Source organism: Phaseolus vulgaris, chromosome 3 (assembly GCF_000499845.2).
Source record: "Phaseolus vulgaris cultivar G19833 chromosome 3, P. vulgaris v2.0, whole genome shotgun sequence".
NCBI lineage: Eukaryota > Viridiplantae > Streptophyta > Magnoliopsida > Fabales > Fabaceae > Phaseolus > Phaseolus vulgaris.
Genome location: NC_023757.2, coordinates 52,070,666 through 52,089,356, shown reverse-complemented (window position 1 = coordinate 52,089,356; position 18,691 = coordinate 52,070,666). Strand labels below are relative to the sequence as shown.

General features: G+C 27.7%; 1 protein-coding gene across 2 annotated transcripts; it reads left to right on the top strand.

The window, feature by feature from the left end:
- The first annotated feature begins 4,618 nt into the window (after positions 1–4,618).
- LOC137808658 (probable transcription factor KAN2) lies at positions 4,619–11,133 on the top strand. 2 transcript variants are annotated; one of them, XM_068609899.1, is made up of 6 exons: positions 4,619–5,649; positions 5,823–5,899; positions 7,428–7,473; positions 7,589–7,715; positions 9,572–9,632; positions 10,539–11,133. In XM_068609899.1, exons 1-6 carry the CDS (start codon positions 5,073–5,075, stop codon positions 10,659–10,661), a joined length of 1,011 nt encoding a protein of 336 aa, XP_068466000.1. In that variant the 5' UTR covers positions 4,619–5,072; the 3' UTR covers positions 10,662–11,133. The 2 variants fall into 2 exon arrangements, with proteins under 2 accessions (XP_068466000.1, XP_068465999.1); XM_068609898.1 differs by having other exon boundaries at positions 9,569–9,632.
- Positions 11,134–18,691: the final 7,558 nt, after the last annotated feature.

The window sequence follows — 18,691 nt, the reverse complement described above, 5'->3', positions numbered from 1 at the left end:
GAAAATATAGATTTAGATTTAAAATCCAATTCAATTTTTTTTTATAAAAATATGGATTTGAATTTATAAAAAACCAAATTTTTTTATAAAGAATATAGATTTTGATTTAAAATCTAATCTAAATATTTAGATTTGGATTGGATTCATCATCATCCTTAACGGAATTAATGAAAGAAAGTAGAAAAAAAAGCACTCAACTCAACAAAATCATGGCTCTGGATATCATATGATAAAATTTATTTCTAGAATTATTTTTTATTTTTATTTATTTTAAAATGGATAAGTGATGATGCGGAAGCAAGTAGATGAGGAGGTATTTTCGATGCTTTGAAGTGGAATTGGGTGAAGATGTAAAGTGAGAGGTGATGTCAACTCACTAAGAAAGAGTCTAGGGTTAGCTACAAAGGAAATTATCATAGAGAGAGTTCAAGAACAAGATATATATCCAAAATTGAGTTGGACACACTTATTTATAGTGTTATGGTCAACCCAAAAGAGAGCCAAATTCACAAAATTCATATTCAAAATAAAATCCTGGATCTAGAATAGGCAATGAGAGAATGTCATGTGGTTAGTCACAATCTCCATGTCTCTCCTGTGTGAAGAATGTGTCCTCCTTGTGTGTAGAGCTTCTTGGTGTACCATTCTCTCCCTTTGGACGTCTTAGGATTTACATTGGGCTTAAAAAGTTCAAATGTAACTTTAGATGGTTTATGTCATCCTATTTTATCATTGACCTAAATATAAGAGAAACATTATTTTACTCTACTTGGCCCAATTATTCTAGGCAATTTCTTCCCGTACCTTCATAAAAGAAGTGAAATTACAATTTTAGCATCTTCTCCATTGAGCACTCCACCTCCAACTTCCATCCTCGCAACAACTTCCACATCCAACTTTCACCGTCGCAACTCTCCACCTCTAGCACCATCGTTGTAGTAGCCCTACCTCCAATACCACCACCACAAACACCTCCCACTTCCAGCGTCACCACCATAGTAGTCATTTACCTTCACCGTTTAAGTACAAAAAATTATATTTTGAATTATAAAATTCAAAATACAAAACTTATATTATGAATTTTAGAATCCGAAATACAATTTTTTTTATTTCAAATTGTAAAATTCATAATATAATATATTATGAATTGTACAATTTTGAATACAAATTTTGTATTTCAAATGTAGGAAGAATTTGTCTTATTCTATAATACATGACTCAGGAAATCCTAAACTACTTTATACATTTATTTTAAACTAAGTCTAACTCAAAATGATAATGACTCTGCAGAGTTGAGTTTCAGTCTTTTTGTAGTCTTCTAGAGGTCTTCTCTAGTTTATTGAATGTATTAAATTAGAAAGTTTAAAAAAATTTAATTAATTTAATTTTGAAATGCTATCTTAGTAATGCATATTTAAAATTACTTATATTTACAAGTCATGTCGAAGAGCGTCTTTTTTTATTGTGTAGATATTCTTAAAATTGTAACCTTCTAATAATATTAGAGTTGTTTTGTTATACACTAATGGATGTAGGTGAATATCTCATGGTGAATCAAACATCAATACATGTTAATCAAAGTAATAAATATGCTATGTTAATTTGTGGTACATTGATGTCTTTTTTATGCTTTTTATTATTACTCTTATTTGAGTGTTTACAAGCAGAATTTGTTTGAACATGATAAGAAATCTCTCAATCAATATTTATTGTAGAAGAGTCTCCACTAGTTGAATTACAAGTTTAGTTATCTAGATTATACTTTGTTATTAGTTTTCTAAACATTTAATTTGAACCTTTCTATGTATGTAATTATTTTAATATTATCTAAATGATTGTTTATACTTATTATATGTTAACGTTCATAAATTTGTCCTATTTTGGTGATTTTTATAGAAGATACCTTATATTTATATTTTTTAACATATTTATTAAGCATATTATTTTTAAAATAGAAAATAAAAATAATAATATCACTAGTAATCAATTTAATAACAAATATATTAATCATTACTTTTGGATTTTAAAATCAATTCCTCTCGATCACTAAATTTTTTACTTTTAGTCACTAAGTCCATCACTAATTTTCTTTACTAAATCCGTCGTTAATATACATTACTAAGTTTTATGTTACTAAAATTAGTCATTAAATATCAATTGCCAAAAATTATAGAAATAGTGCTAGTGGGTCATTAAACGATGATATTGTTTCATAAAATAATATTATTCGCACATACATATAAAAATTCGTGAAAAATCCATGAAAATTCTATCAACAATAATGTCTTGAAGCTTGTATAATTTTGAATAATAGATTATTATTTTCCAATTTTTAAAAATCTCAATTAAATATCCCATATTTTGTTGCCCTCTAATAGAATTATGATAATCTTGATTGAATACCATAATTATGACATTCACTTTATAATTTTAGAAAATAAAATTGAAAACAAAGTTAGTATAATATAGAAATTATGAATTGGTATTCTTTTCATCATTTTATGTTATAATGAGTTATTTTATAATATTTTAAATTCAATTCTTTCAAGTAACGATGAAATTTTCCTCATTTTATATATATTAACTTATCTAGTAGTTTGAAAACAGAAATAACTGAAGAGCAAAAACAACTGCATATTGTGATTTCAAATATTATTTACACGAAATCGTTCAAAATATAAGTTAATTAACATACTTAATCTACTATATTTTTAATTTAATATTATTCATATCATCATAAAAAAAATAGTGATGTTCCATTCTATATTTATTTGTTGATTTTCATATCATAAATGTCTGATTTATGCAAGGACAATATATATTTTAATATCATATATATATATATATATATATATATATATATATATATGCAAGGACAATAATAATAAACTAGGGACAATCATAATAAAAAGTAGAATAAGATTAATTATGAGAAGTTAAAGACATCTTATTATCCGCATTTTACAATAATGGCAGTAAGAATTATAAATAAATATAAATTCTTCTCGTTAATTTTAAAGGGTGACCTCAAAATTAAATTTTCCATAGATTTCCCAACCCACCAATAAGACATTCATTTCTTAAAAAAAAATAAAAATTAATCATCATATTTAAAATATTGTTTCAACTTGTTTTTCGTCTATTTTTCTACCCCTAGTTCGGGGCAAGTAAAATATAAGGGAAAGACAATTTTAACCTTTTAGAAATAATTATTCTGATTTTGTTGTACACAAGACAGAGGGTACATTTGACTTTTTATTTGTATGTATCATAGTCATGAACCTTTGATTTGTTAGTTCATTATAATAGAGAAAGTGACAAGAACATAAAAGAATGCATGAAGTGATTTGTCAAAAATTAGGTATTGCATATTTCAGGAATCACATTTCTTGGAAACATTTTTCCAGATAAATATTTTTATCAAGTGTGTGATATTTAGTAACATTTTGAAATATGTTGGATAGATTTTTGACATTTTTTAGAATATTTTTCTTCTGGTATGATGAGAATATAGTTAGTCAAGGTTAATAATAGATTATATATTATTTTTTTTTCCAATTCTATGAGACATCTTTTAAAAATAAAACCGTAACAAAAACATCAACATTAAAAACGGACAATATCTCAATAATTGATTGTAATGATGTTATCTCAGCCAATTTAAGATAGAAATCATTACAATTTTCTTAAAAGTAATTTATGTCATTTGTATTGGTGTAGGTAAATCATGGTCAAAGATAAAAATATCCTACATCAATTAATAATACATATTTAGAAATAATTATTTTAAAATTCACAATACAACAATAATACAATGCCAAGTTCACATAATTAATTACATATGACTTCAGGACAAATCAGTTTTTATCTTTAAATATATATTATATTGAAAATTGGGACTGTATCTTAAAATAGTTTAGTCACCGTATAATTTGAATTTTTTATTTGTGTTTTCTCTTAAAAATAAATAAACACTTTAAATATATTATATACATAAATTGTACACAAAAATGTATCATGAAATTATAAATATAAGGACTAATATAAAGATACTTTCTTTAAAAGATTTTTAAAAGATTATAATTAAGTAGTTAGTGTCACATGAATAAGATTATTTTTAAATGTGGAGTGTTGGATTACTGAGAGATTTTCTCTTCAATTCAGTTGAAGGTTTTGTCTTGAATTACTTTTAAATTTTCTCTACTTCTATGATTTTGATTAGTATCTTGATCATTTAGTTTGTATATTCTCGATTTAACTTGTTTCTGTCCGGGTTAGTTTGGGGAGATATGGTATCCAATAGTTTGAAAGGTTTTGTAATGTAAGATAGTTTTGATTTTTTTTATAAGAGTTGGATCACTCATAGTTTTTTTTTATATATTTTTTTATTGTTGATAGTTGTAAAATTAATATTTAAAAAAAAAAAACTCCTAAAATCTTTAAGCAAATTATGTGTGTTTAAATTTAAGAGTTATTGAGTTAACTTTCATGGAAGTATGTGTTGGAGACATAAAAGAAGATATGGTAAATTCTTGACTTTTTGATGTTTTTAAAATCCAATATTTATAAAAAAGAAATAAAAGTTATAAACTTATTTTGTTTTCTCTGGTTTCCTTTTGTCACCCTTTTCTTCCTTTCTTACCCTACCCCCACGTACACACACTCAATCTCTCTCCCTCAAGTGTCATTTTCTCACATACTTCACACAACACAAACAACAATTCACTTCCCATACCTTCTCATTCATTTCCTCTCTCTCTTTCTCTCTTTACATTTCTCTTTTAAATCTCAAATCTCTACTCAAACACCTTCACAAATATCCATTTCCTTACCTTTCTCCTGCAAATCACCACCCACAAACACCCTCCAATTCATGTCTCTCTCATCCTTGGAAATTTTCTTAGTTGTGCAATATTGCACAACAAAAGGAAATTGAGCTAGGGAAACAAGAACTTAGAAGAAGAAGAAGAAGAAAAGAAGAAACACAAGAAGAGAAGGAGAAGAAGAAGAAGAAGTATTTACCACAGTACAAATATAGATAGATAGATACATAGATAGATATATAGACAGGCATGGAGCTATTCCCAGCACAGCCAGATTTGTCCTTGCAAATCACTCCTCCAAACAGTAAATCCACATCAAGTAATTGGAAGAGAAGCACAGAAGAGGAGATGGATTTGGGGTTCTGGAAGAGAGCTTTGGAATCCAAAACAACCACATCCTTAGTCAAAACAAACACATCCTTAGTCAAAACAGACCTCTCCCTCTCCAATCCAAGGCCTTCTTCTTCAAACACCAACATCCCCAACACCAACACCAACCTTATCCACCACTTCCAAAACAACATTAACAATAATAATGGCAACAACCCCATCCAACAAAACCATTTCTTTCAGCAAGACCTAGGTTTTCTGAGACCCATAAGAGGAATCCCTGTGTACCAAAACCCTTCTCTCTCATTTCCTCATCCACATGCTCCATCCAACACACCAACACCTTCAAACCCTTTCCTTTCCCAACCTCTCATCAACTCAAGGTTCCTCTCACGCTTTCCTCCCAAGCGTCACATGAGGGCTCCCAGGATGCGTTGGACCACCACACTCCATGCTCGCTTCGTCCATGTCGTTCAACTTTTGGGTGGCCATGAAAGTAATCATGCTTTCATCATTTCCCTTAATCACTTTCTCTTTTTTTTCCTCTCCTCTTTACCTCCAACTTTGCTTTTCACTTTGTTTTTATTCTGGAAATAGACAAAAGAAAGAAACAAATGGATCTTCATTTCTTCTAAAAATTGCATTTTTTTTCTTTCTAATTGACCATAGGGGCTACACCCAAATCAGTTCTTGAGCTAATGGATGTAAAGGATCTCACTTTAGCACATGTTAAGTCTCACCTGCAGGTAATCTCAAACTGGGTCATTGCACTATACTTTCATCATTAATCTTAATTAATCTTGACTTCTTTTTACTGTTAATCTTTTAGTTAAAGTTGGATTATTGGGGTTTAAATTAGTTGAGTTTGGTAATTATTACTTGCATACATAAAAGCCTACAATATATGTTGCAAATTCCAATGGTTTCCTTGCAGATATCATTTACTATTTGATCTGTTGCCTCTGCTTCTGCAAGCTACTAATAAACAGCTTTTTGCTTAGAAGAATGAACCATGGATGTTGAGAGAGAGAAAAAGAGAGTCAGAGAGAGGTTTCTATAAACGAGTAAGACAAAACCCTGCAATTCAAAATGAGTTGCAGCGAATCCGAGACTTCAGTCCATAGCTATATACAAACTTATCAGTATTATTATATAAACTGCCAAACAAAAAATGGGAAAAAAAATAACAGCAAGTACAAAACACCATCATTTCTCAATCATCCCTTCCTCAGTTGCTTTTTTAACCACACCACTTTTAACCATGGTTAGTCACATGTTTCCATGCATTCCCTTCCCAACTTACCATGTACCTCAACTCAGTTCTTCTTTTTTTCTCTTTCAAATAAGATATCTCACAGATAAAAGTCACGAGATTAATCTTTTCAAAAAGCAAAATACCCATTAAAGATTATATATAATCTTGCTTTATCTATAGTTAGAAACCAAATTTCTGTATGCTTTACACATATCACACCTTGTAGGTTTCAATGCTTCTGTTCTTCTATACTAGAACTTGTGGTTACTGTATATCAGATTCATTATTGAAACAAGTTTGATATTCTGACACAGGTTTTCATTATTCTTATCTCTGATTTTTCTTTCTTTCTTTTAAGTCATACATTTTTACCTTCTTATCTCTCATTTCTTCAATGAGATATACAAAGTCTGATATCATGCAGGAAGGTTTTCCGGTGCCTATAAATTAATGTTTTTTTATGTGATTTATCATTCCAAGAAAATGTAATTTTAGAGATAAAAAATAATTAGTTGTTATATTGACGAAATTAAATATTATTTTACAGACTAAAAAAAATATTGATTTTTAAATTAGTTTTTATTGATAAATAGTTTTTAAATTGATATCTAATTAGTTATACATGTTTTTGTTACTAAATTTAGAATCTAAATAATTTGTAATTAAAATCTTAGTAGCTAATTAGATACCAATTTATAAATTATTTATCAATAATAAAAATTAATTTAAAAATAAATAAAAAAATTAGTCTCTAAAATGGTATCTAGTTTAGTCAATATAGCAACTAGTTAATTTTTGTTTCTAAAATTGATTTTTATTTAATGATTTTCTTGTAGTAGTAATTAGAAAATTAAATAAACATGACTTATACTATGTTGTATAAGTTTTGTTTTATATATTTTCTGTTTTAAAATATGAATTAATGCAAAAACATTTCCTAAACATGCATGCATGCATGCAGTAAATAAATTACATAGTAGCTTGTTTCTTGTGCTAATGATTCAAAAATTCAAAACCAGATGTACCGAACAGTGAAAACTACTGATAGAGCTGCAGCATCATCAGGTTAGTGACCATATACTGAACTTTATTTAGTTTGAAGACTCAGAAATTTTACACTAAACTTGTTCTTCCTAATTTTGTTTTGATTTTGTTCTTTAAACTTAAATGAATTAATTAGGGCAATGTGATGCTTATGATAATGGGTCTTCTGGAGATACTTCTGAAGAGTCTCCAAGGATTAAGCAGGCAAGAACAAGTGTTAATGAAGATAATGAAAATGGTGGCCTTTGGGACAACTCTTCAAGGTAATGGCGTTATGATAATTACCATGAATAATGTGTTCAAATACTTAGAAACTTCTATATCACAAACCCTTCGAGTTTTCAGAACTTTTTCTTCTCAGCTTTATCCTTTTATATAACACTTTTTTTTATCAGCAATGGAGATTGAATAACAGGAACTACTTAAGGATGGTTCAACCCTTCTATATAACACTTACAAGATTTAGATTCAGATTTTGGACAAAATGCAGCATATTTACCTGCAAACTTTTTTCTCTATGCAAATATACGACAAATTCTATAAGAAAAATATGAATCTAAAACTTTTGTATCTAATTAGATATCAATAGTTTTTTAATTTTTAAAAAAGTATATAATTTTGTAAATATATCAAACTAGTTATTTTTTATCTCTAAAATTAGGTTGTAGATCGTATGCTTATATGCAAATAGACGGTTTTTGGATTCAAAATACGTTCAGGTTACCAAATGCCAAGTTGTATAAAACCAAGATTTTGCAGCTAAAATTGTGAATACAAACAGTAATTTATGTTTGTTTATTCATTTAAAAGTCACTTGAATTGAATGTCAATCCATAAATTTTGCTGGTCTTCTTTGTGATGCAAGTTAAAAATCGGAAAATTTAATAAAAAGTAAGTTTCATAATTAGTTAACTAATACGTAACACAATGTGAACTTATAATGAATATGTGATATATAGTTTTTCTAAAGTGTTTTTTTCTCAAGTATTTGTAAAAATGTTTTTCCAAAGATATTCATAATTTAGTATTACCTATTCCTCCAAACACAGCGCATAACATGTTATTTTGAATATTAGGGAGAAAAAAAACTCTACAATTGGGGACTTCTATTATCATGACCAAAATTTTAAGTAATATTTTTGTTCTTTGCATTTATTTGGTTGGTAGTAAGGTTCGGACAACTTTCTTAAATGACGTGTCCGTGTCGGACACACGTATTAAACACCAACACTTGTAAAACACATATATATGAAATGTTCAATTCAAAAAATATTTGTTGAATTTCTGAAAATTATAACACGGTTCTAACATAATTTTTAAAAAATTATATTAATTTTTTAAAATTCAAATTTATTGTACAAATTTTTATTATAATTATAAAAATAAGGAACAAATCATTTTGAACCAGTCATGAAAAACATTTTTTTACTAAAAAAACCTGAAACATAAATCTTTATTATCAGTTTATATAATTTATAATTATATAATATATTAATTTGTATTTGCCGTGGTGTGTAAAACAATTAATTGTAAGGTAGTCACCGCAATTCATGTATCATGCACGTCTTATTCAGACGAGAATCTCTCTTTCACTTTGATTCTCTCTCTTAGCTTTGGCCATTCATACAAACAAACTAAGGCGCGAAAAATCAGAAAAGGTATAAATCATTTCAGTTTGCTTTTGTTTGTGTCTGTTCTCAAAGCATGATCTCCAAGACTCCATGATGGGGTAATAATACACTCTCTGCTAGCAAGTTGGTGAAAACAATCCCACACTCAAGACATTGGATTTTCATGATTGCACAAATCCACCTCAGAAAGAGAGATATCTCTTTCCTTATGATTTGGTGGGGTTGATGGGGTCCTACAACTATAGGAAACTTAGTCCTAAAGCCACTCCCTTGGTAGACCATACTTAGAAATGTTGGTGCCAAACAAAGTGATTTTGCCCTTTGAGAGAGAGATGCTATCACATGGGGTGGCTTCAACTTTATTTCAGAGAGCAGAATAGCTATAAATAAGATACTAAAAGATTGCTTTCTTTCCTCAGAATGCTTTTCTTCTTCATGCCATTCAGTAATGGGAAATATTCTTTCCATGTGTTTGTTTGTTGCAGCAGGGAAGCTTGGTTGCATGGCAAGCCAAAGGTTGATTCTATTGGGAACGTGCCTTCTGTTGAGGTTTGTGTAATGTTACTCTTAACACCCCTTTATCTCTCTCCAAATGTGTCCTTTTGGTTTGGATTAACTAGTGTTTTGTACTAACACATGCATGTTGTTGAGCTTGGAATGCATGGAATAGTATGTTGAGAATAAAAGAGAACACATATTCTATCTTTTTCATTTGGCCATGTACATTATGGAGACAAGGAAAGGAATAATTAGAGGCTTTTCAAAAAGTTGCTTTGTTTGTTGCTCACATATTCAACCTGGTAGACCTATCTTTTTCATAGATGCTAATTACAAGGGTAATAAATTGATTTGTGATATGGAAAAGAAAACTTAAGCTTTAATTAATGGCAATATATCTTTATTTAAAAACACCATAGAAACCTAAACCTACCCCATTTGACTCAAATTAATTGTTACATAATTTTTTTTATCGACAATAAACGAATAAATGAATTTGAGGTATTTTAGGGATACCTCAACCTTATAGAAAGCCAACCAAAATTAATCTTCCAAAATTCTTACACAGACTATAGCACATAAAACAAAGGATAGCTGACAAACGTAAACAATCACACAATTCAACATAAACTCCTAACATTTTCTAACATATCTCATACATACTAAAGATTTAACACCGGTCAAAATATGAAAAACTTACCTTGCAAACTTTAGGATTCACCCATAACCATACCTTCACTTGCACCATGGTAAAAATTTTAATATTATTTATCCTAACACTTTTAAAAATCTTCTTATTCCTATGCTAGCTACCACCACTATGTATGCAAAATAGTTGGGTCAAATCTATTATAATTCTAAGAGACTCTAAGTGAACCCTAGTTGATGTTGTTCTGTAATTATCCAAGCCAAACATGCATATTATAGTTCTGATCTTCATTTTTTGTTCTATGGAAGGGAATGGATCCAAAGGGCCAAAGCAATGAAATATCAGATGGAAACTCATCTTCAAACACTCCAGAAACAAGTGCCAAGAAGCCAAATTTGGATTTGGAGTTCACCTTAGGTCGATCACTTTGAGGCATTCATTGTGAAATTATGTGTGTAGAATCACAAGAGCTATAGATAGCAGGAATAAGAATATGGTACCTGCAAAGAAAATCACAGAAAAAGAAAGCTGAAAAGAATAGAAAAGAAAGGATTAAAAAAAGTAAAAGGAGCTAAAGAAAGACAAGGAGACAAGAAAGCCAGAAAGCAACAAAGAAGAGGGTGTGGGAAACAAAAGCATGTCCTTCCAATCAAAGCTCTTTGTCATATTCAAATCAACATTTATTAATTTCTCAGTAACTATATTAAATCTAATTTATTATTGTATATTTGCAATCTGACAAAAGAATGTGCAGAAAAGAGAGCTTTAGATATCTTAAAGTATGAAATGATTCTTGATAATTGCATCACAGGACTTTACATTATCAATATTTTAATATTTTTTCCAATGGAGTTGTGAAAGTGATGATATGTTTCATACTTCAATAAATTAATATTTTATTTATTTTTGTTTTATTTTTAATTCAAAATATTGTTATATTATTATAAGTGGTTCTTAAATATAATTTTTTTTCATATATTTAATCTGGGCACAGTCACAAACACACTTTATACTTTATCAAGAAAATATGAACATTGGGAAAAGGCTAAAAAATTGGAATAAAGTGACAAAAAGAATACGAATATAGTAAAGGTTCAAACAAGACAATAATAAGGTGATATCTTATAAAAGAAAAGCTAAAAGAAAATTATTCTCATCATTTGAAGATAATTTGGCATTTCCTAGGAAATTGCAAATCATGGGAAAATCATTTGGTTTCTGTACCTAATCTCAATATTGTCTTTCCATTTCCCTAATTTTCTTAAATCAACTAAACCTAAACTAAATTAATTGTTTTAGTTGACTAATTACTAAAAGTTGACTAATTGTTCTACAAGACATGGTAATTCTATGCCCTTCATTGTTTCTCGAGGTGCAACAAAGTCCGCAATAATGATTAATTTGGCATTATTAATTGTACGTCCAATGACTATTTCAAGTATTATAGGTAACTTTGTCAAAACTTTATTGCATTGTGTAATACTAAGTCTTGTTTTTATTTTTATTAACATGTCGCACACATTACAAGAAAATTATAAAATAAAAATTAATTTTAGAGACAAAAAATAATTAATTATTATAGTGATTAAATTAAAAATTATTTTAGAGAATAAACAAATTTTGGTTTCTAAATTGGTTGGAATCCCACATCGACTAGAGATGAGAACAATTCATTGTATACAAGTGAGTGCAAACCTTAACCTCATGAGTTGGTTTTATGAGGTTGAGTTAGACTTAAAGTCCACTTTGTAATATGGTATCAGAGTCATTTTGAGCCTATCCTAGCAATTATTTGTTGAGTTTATCAGGGCACCCGCTATCGGGTCGTTATCGGACCACCCATAATATGTTATCCCACGCACGAACTGCTGTCACTCTCGACGTGAGGGGTGGGTTGGAGATCTCACATCGACTAAGGTATTCTATTTAACAATAATAAAACTAATTTAGAAAAAAAAAATTAGTGAAAACTAAGATGACAATAGAGTGGGTAAATTTTTATTTTTCAGTTACTTTTTTATATTTTTATTTTTCTCCATCTACATATTTTAAATTTCTACTTTATTTCTTATTTATTTTTATTATTTTTATTTCATTTATCAGATTTTTTTTATAAGAAGCGAATTATAAAAGAGTGGTCTTAGTAACACATATTAAGGCGAATTTTGTACTATATATAACTTGAAATGGGTGGATGGGTTATTATTATAAATTAAAGAATTTTTTTATTTTTTTTATAATTTGAAATAAATTAAAGAATCTTTAGCTACTCCTATTTTGTGCTAAACTCATTGGAGGGGTACTTTTAATTAGTTACACAAACGTTTTCTTGTAAATTGAGCAAATGTTTGAGGATTTGTGTTACAAAAGTACTACACTTTTTACCATTGTGCTATCATGGCCACACATGATGAGTGATGTACTTTATTGATGAGGATATGTATATATTATTTTAAGATTATTCTCTTTATTTTAGAGATTTATAAAATATTAAGTCTCTAACTAATGTTATTTTTTTACTTGATGGAAAATATCAACAAAAGATAATTTGTGTCATTATATAGGCTGATACGAAGTGGTCCTTGTGCACATCTCACATTGAGTCAATCAATCATATTATTTTTAACTACAAAATCATATGTCAGGTTTGGAACAACGGTAATAGATGAATCGAAATTTTTAATGTAATACACAATCAACTCTATAATCTAAAGGATTCTAAAATTGGAATATGCACATTTGATGACTACATAAGATTACATAAGATTGTGATTTGCAAGGAACAATTATTTAATTTCTATTTTATTGCAGACAATCTATTGTTTTGTAATGTCTTTATGCAAATTCTTTTGTTTGATAATCTTACTGGTTTTTTTTTTCATATGGATTTGGAACACTCCAAGTACTCCTTTTAATTTTGTTTTTGATAAAAAAAATTATCTCTATTGTAATTTCTCCTCCCCTTAATTTGGACACATTTATGCATAAATCTAATGTTATTTATTCATAATATCATTGAGAGACACGAACTTGTTCATTTTGTAATAAAATACTTTATGGACAATATGAAACTTTTACCTTAATGGTGTTTGTGAAAAATTTGTCAACTAAAGTTGTTAGGTTCAAAATTTTAGATGTGGGTGTAAGCAAGTTGCATAACTTGCTAATCAACCCAGTCAATTTTTTTGTGTGGTTAATTTTAACCTAATTCCATTCAATTACATTAAATAGTAGTATGAATCTAATTCAATTCAATTACATTAAGTAGTATTATGGAATTGACATGCCATGTAAAAAAAAAAAAACTTTATCGATTTTGGTTTTATCACAATCAAATCTACAAACGTATACAAGCTTTAAGAAAACATTTATATTTTTCAGAATTAATAATAATGAACAAATTGTAATGGTGTTTTTATTTTCTGTTTTTTCACATCATCTACTTTGGCATGGTGTAATAATATTAAAATTAGTTAGACAGTTGTTAAAATTTTATCCTAGTCCTAACAATATTATAATCTCATCCTTCTAAAACTAAAATTATACATTAATAATATCAAGGAAATTTTTTAATAAAACTAAAATCTTATCCTAGTCCTCACCGTGTCTTCTAATATATCAAGGTAATTTTTTAATAAATATAATAATATAATTGACATTAATATAAATATAAATCAATAAATACATTAATATCATTAAAACATTTCTAAAAATTATACTTTACTCATAACCACAAATAGAATTTTAATAAATATGACATGGTTTTAAAGGTTTAAAAGCTTAAGCATTTGTAATAACATAATTAAAAAGTTCATATATTTAGTTCAAGGTACCCCTTGGCATAAATCATAAACTAATTAATTATTTAATTTTTATATAAATTATTTAAAATATATCTAACTTTATCTTATTTTAGATTCCATCTTATTTATTCTTTTCACAGTTTTTTAATATTCTAAATATATATATATATATATATATATATATATTAACATAAATTATTCTTTAATAATATTAATAGATATTATCATGTCAAGTTAAAAAAAACATTACATTTGTAAGGTCCCAATCCCAAGTTATATAACTGTACCCCTTAGACCATATTGATTCACATAATAAAACCATCACACAAAATTCAAGAAAGGATTTAAAACACAAAATATCTCAAAATGAATAATATTTACAACGAGCTATTATTTTAACATGTAACGTGTACTAAATACCAATTACTACACAAAAACATTATGATTAAAAAAATATTTTACATCGATTATTTGTTAAATATTATATCAATCAAGGTACATAGATGTTATCGATAAAAAAAAAAGTAAGACATTTACGTGAATTATAAATTACATCAACTAAAAATACTAACTAATGTAACATTTAGTGTAATTAAGTGTAAAGGAGATGAATCCAAACAAATATGAAGAAACAAATTGCATTAGTTATGGTCTCAAAGGGATGTTGGTGCAAAAGAATTTTTTTTTTTTACATGTATTATATCGGGACAATATAATACATGTATTTTTAGATTAATTATGATTTTTAACCGATGTAATATGTGTTAATTTTTTTAAAGTAATTTGTTAGTTTTGTGTCTTTCTATTTTTAATTGTAAATATAAACATATAAGATTTGTTAATAGAAGAAGTTTCACGGTTAATTCTGACTTATGATTCTGAAAACTTGTCCAATTAAACTATGTGAACATTTCAATGTAAAAAACATTAAAACATAATTGGACTAACCACAATTATTAATAAAAAACTAAAGTAGCAATATGAAAATCCAATGCCTAAATACCAAACATAATTTTAAACCCTAACTAACAATATTTTTTAATAGTATAGAAAATATCTTGCCTATAACGAATCTTTTTAATTGTGTGTATGCCCAATGAAACATTCAATCTATTTTTTAAGAATATTTAAGTTTTTTAATATTTGTTCCAATAAAAAATAATGTTGCACGAGATATAATCCACATCTGTTGTATGACATAATAATCACATTCATAACTTTCTTATTGGCTATTGCATTAGTATATGAAATTCGATTAACACTACAAGAAAAACATTAAATTACAATTATTTTTAAGGACAAAAAATAATTAGTCACTATATTGACTAAAGTGATTTCCATTATTAATAAAAAATTATAAAATAGTTTTTAAACTGATATTTAAATTAGCTACCAAGGGTTTAGTTATTAATATTTTAAATTTTAAATTAGTCTTAAAAAGACTAATAAAAATTAATTTAGAATATAAAGTAGTTAGTACCCAAAACTTTGGTAAATAATGGTTAAATAACCATTTAAAAACTATTTTATAAATTTATATTAATAATAAAAACTATTTAGACACCAATAATTTTGTAATTTATAAAATAGTTTCTAATTTATTTAATATAGTAACTACTTATTCTGGTGTCTAAAATTAGTTATATTTAATGATTTTTCTTATGAGTTAATTTATTTAAAGTAAAAAAAAAAATATATTTTTAATAGTTCAAATGAAGAAAATTTATTATAATAAATTTAATAATTTTTTAATTTATAAAATAATTTATAATTTAGTCAATATAATAACTACTCGTATCTAAAATTAGTTTTATTTAATAATTTTTTATGAGTTATTTTATTGAAAGTAAAAAAAAAACATAATTTTTGTATCGTCCCGTACCCGGGCGTTGACAAAGTCAATGTCAAAGTCAACGTCGAGGTCAAAGTCAACGTAAGGCGTCGCCAAGAGGGAGTGTCGCCAAGATAAGACGTCGCCAAGGTAGGGCGTCGCCAAGGCCAACTGTCACAAAAGCAGGGCAATCACAATATCGCTCCTCGATACCCATGGGTAGGGAAGACCATGGAGGGAGCGACGCCATGGGAAGGCCTCAAATCTCGATAATCCGGGGCAGTAATGAAGAGAAGAGAAAGGTGGCTTCAAGGCCATAAGTAATAGCGCCAGTGTAGAGCAACCTGACTCGTGAAGTGCCCCTGCCGCCCCAGAAACGCCCTTGGGATAGATACGACTCATGAGGAGGGTCACGCCCAGGGTAGCCGGGTGCAGGGTACGAGAGGAAGGTAGATACGCTCTCAAAGTGAGTGACTGGAGGTTTGGGGGCATGAGTTGGCACCCGAAGGGTCACTCTTGCGCAGATGCACTCCCAGATAGGAGGGCCCACACGAGGAAATACCCTCAGTGTGGGTCACGGCACTGTGAGGCCCTCCACGTGTACAACAACCAAGTCAGAATCGAAACGCCGTTTTGTCAGGTACAAGGTAATTAAAGTTATTTAATACAGTTTCCGTTTCAAGCATTTAAGGTACTATAAATGCTCCCAAACGGTTTAAACGTCTTAAATACGCTACGTTTTATAATTAAATGCGCTTTAAGGCGCTTTGAATGCTGGAGTAGTTTAAATAGCGCCTCGAATGTTGGGAACGGGGTTCGAACTTTTGGGCAAATTTTCCAGAAACACTCTAGTTGTTTGCTCGAGCCTTGAGGTTACGCGCAAGGGACTAGAGGAAGATTTTGGCCAGAAGGAGAAATAGACACGAGAGAGAGAGAGAGTTTTTCCTTTGACCACCTTCAAAGTGCCACACACGGTGCTCCAATACGGAGGTGTAGAGTTTTTGGTGTTTCTTGCTGGCTGACTTGAGCGTCGGAGTGCAAACGGCCGCTAGGGCGCCCCTTTGTCCTTCTTTGCAGGAATCCACAGGTAACCCGTGAGAAGGAGTCCCTAGCTGACGGTTGAGGTCGCGCACGAAGACGTCCCAGGTCAACCGGACCGAACAATTTTAATAGTTCAAATGAAGAATTAAATGTCTTATAATAAATTTAATAATTTTTTAATTTATAAAATAGTTTATAATTTAATCAATATAATAACTACATTCTAAAATTAGTTTTATTTAATAATTTTCTTATGAGTTAATTTATTAAAAGTAAAAAAAGAAATAATAGTTCACATGAAGAATTAAATATCTTGTAATAAATCCAATTTAAATTATGTGATGATAAAATAAATTTACTATTTAAAATATTACATACATTATTAATAATTTACAAAACCTTATATGAAAAAAAAAGACCTATTCTTTCGTAATTAAAAGATACATTTCTACTACAACTTTTATATTTATTACTCTATTTGGCTTTCTATGCCATGAATAAAGTAACAAGATAATATTGCTAGTCGAGTAAATAAGCATTGATTATTAATAATTTTATATTAATTATATAACATCTAAATGTAATAATTATTTTTATTGGAATAGGAAAAAGTCTGTTGGACGACATTTAATGTTAAACCAAATAGCATAACTCTCAATTTGATATATAAGTTTATTTTTTAATTTTTTAAATGAACATGTATTTAATAATTAATGTAAGTATTGTTGCTAACTTACTTTTATTTAAATTACTAACTCACTTTAATTAGTTATGCACGCATGTTTATACGGTAGAAAACATAGATTAAAATTTAAAATTAAATTTATAAAAATTATAATTATTTTATGAAATATAAAATTGAAATTAAAATTTGATTTAAATATTTGAATTTAAATTTATAGAAGTATAAATTACCTTTATAAAAATATGAGTTTAGTTTTAACATTCAATCCAAATATTTGTTTTTTTAAAAATTCAAGTTGTTTTCATAAAAAAATATGAATTTGAATTGGATCTTTACAAATTTAATCTATGATCACCCAATTTTGTCTAGTAAAATTACATTGACCTATAAAAGTTAGGTTCTTTAGACCTAAATACTTATGAGTCAAATATTTCTATATGAGTTATGCACTTGGTTGTTGTACATACCTCTAATTTTTGTTCTAAATATATAAATTTAAATTACAATGATAATTAAAATATAAAAATTTGTTATTTAAATATATTTTTAAAATATTTGAATAATAAAATTAATTTATAAAAACTCATATTAAAAGTTTATAAATTATTGTAACACATAATTTAAGATTATACTATTTACTAATTTCAAAATTAATTAATAATTAATAATTATTTAAGTTACAAATATTATACTTTATAATATAAAAGTAGCTCTATAACAAAAATATAATTTCCGTAGGTTTAAAAAACTTAAAAGTAAATTTCAAAATTTATATGTAATTTTAAATAAAAGTGTAAACATAATTATATATATTTTATTATCATTTAGTATATTATATTCTTTGCCTAGAGAAAAATTATAATTTATTTTATTTTTGTCTTTATTTTTCTTAAATATTATTCTTTTATTTTTCTCTTACAATGTTGATCTGTTTATGTTTTATTCTTATATCCTACCTTAGGCATATTTATAAAATTAATTAACCTTTTCTAAATGATGTTTCTATCATATGTAAAGATGATTTTAATTTGGTGATTCCCATTATTTATTATTATTGTTTTTGTCATTACTTCTTTAAACTCTGTATCTTTAATTAAATTT

Excerpts from the sequence above, each read along its gene's own strand:
- LOC137808658 (XM_068609898.1), top strand. The coding sequence starts at position 5,073 with ATGGAGCTATTCCCAGCACAGCCAGATTTGTCCTTGCAAATCACTCCT. Across the intron at positions 5,650-5,822 it reads ACTTTTGGGTGGCCATGAAA|GGGCTACACCCAAATCAGTT; the intron begins GTAATCATGCTT and ends AATTGACCATAG. Across the intron at positions 9,633-10,538 it reads GGAACGTGCCTTCTGTTGAG|GGAATGGATCCAAAGGGCCA; the intron begins GTTTGTGTAATG and ends GTTCTATGGAAG.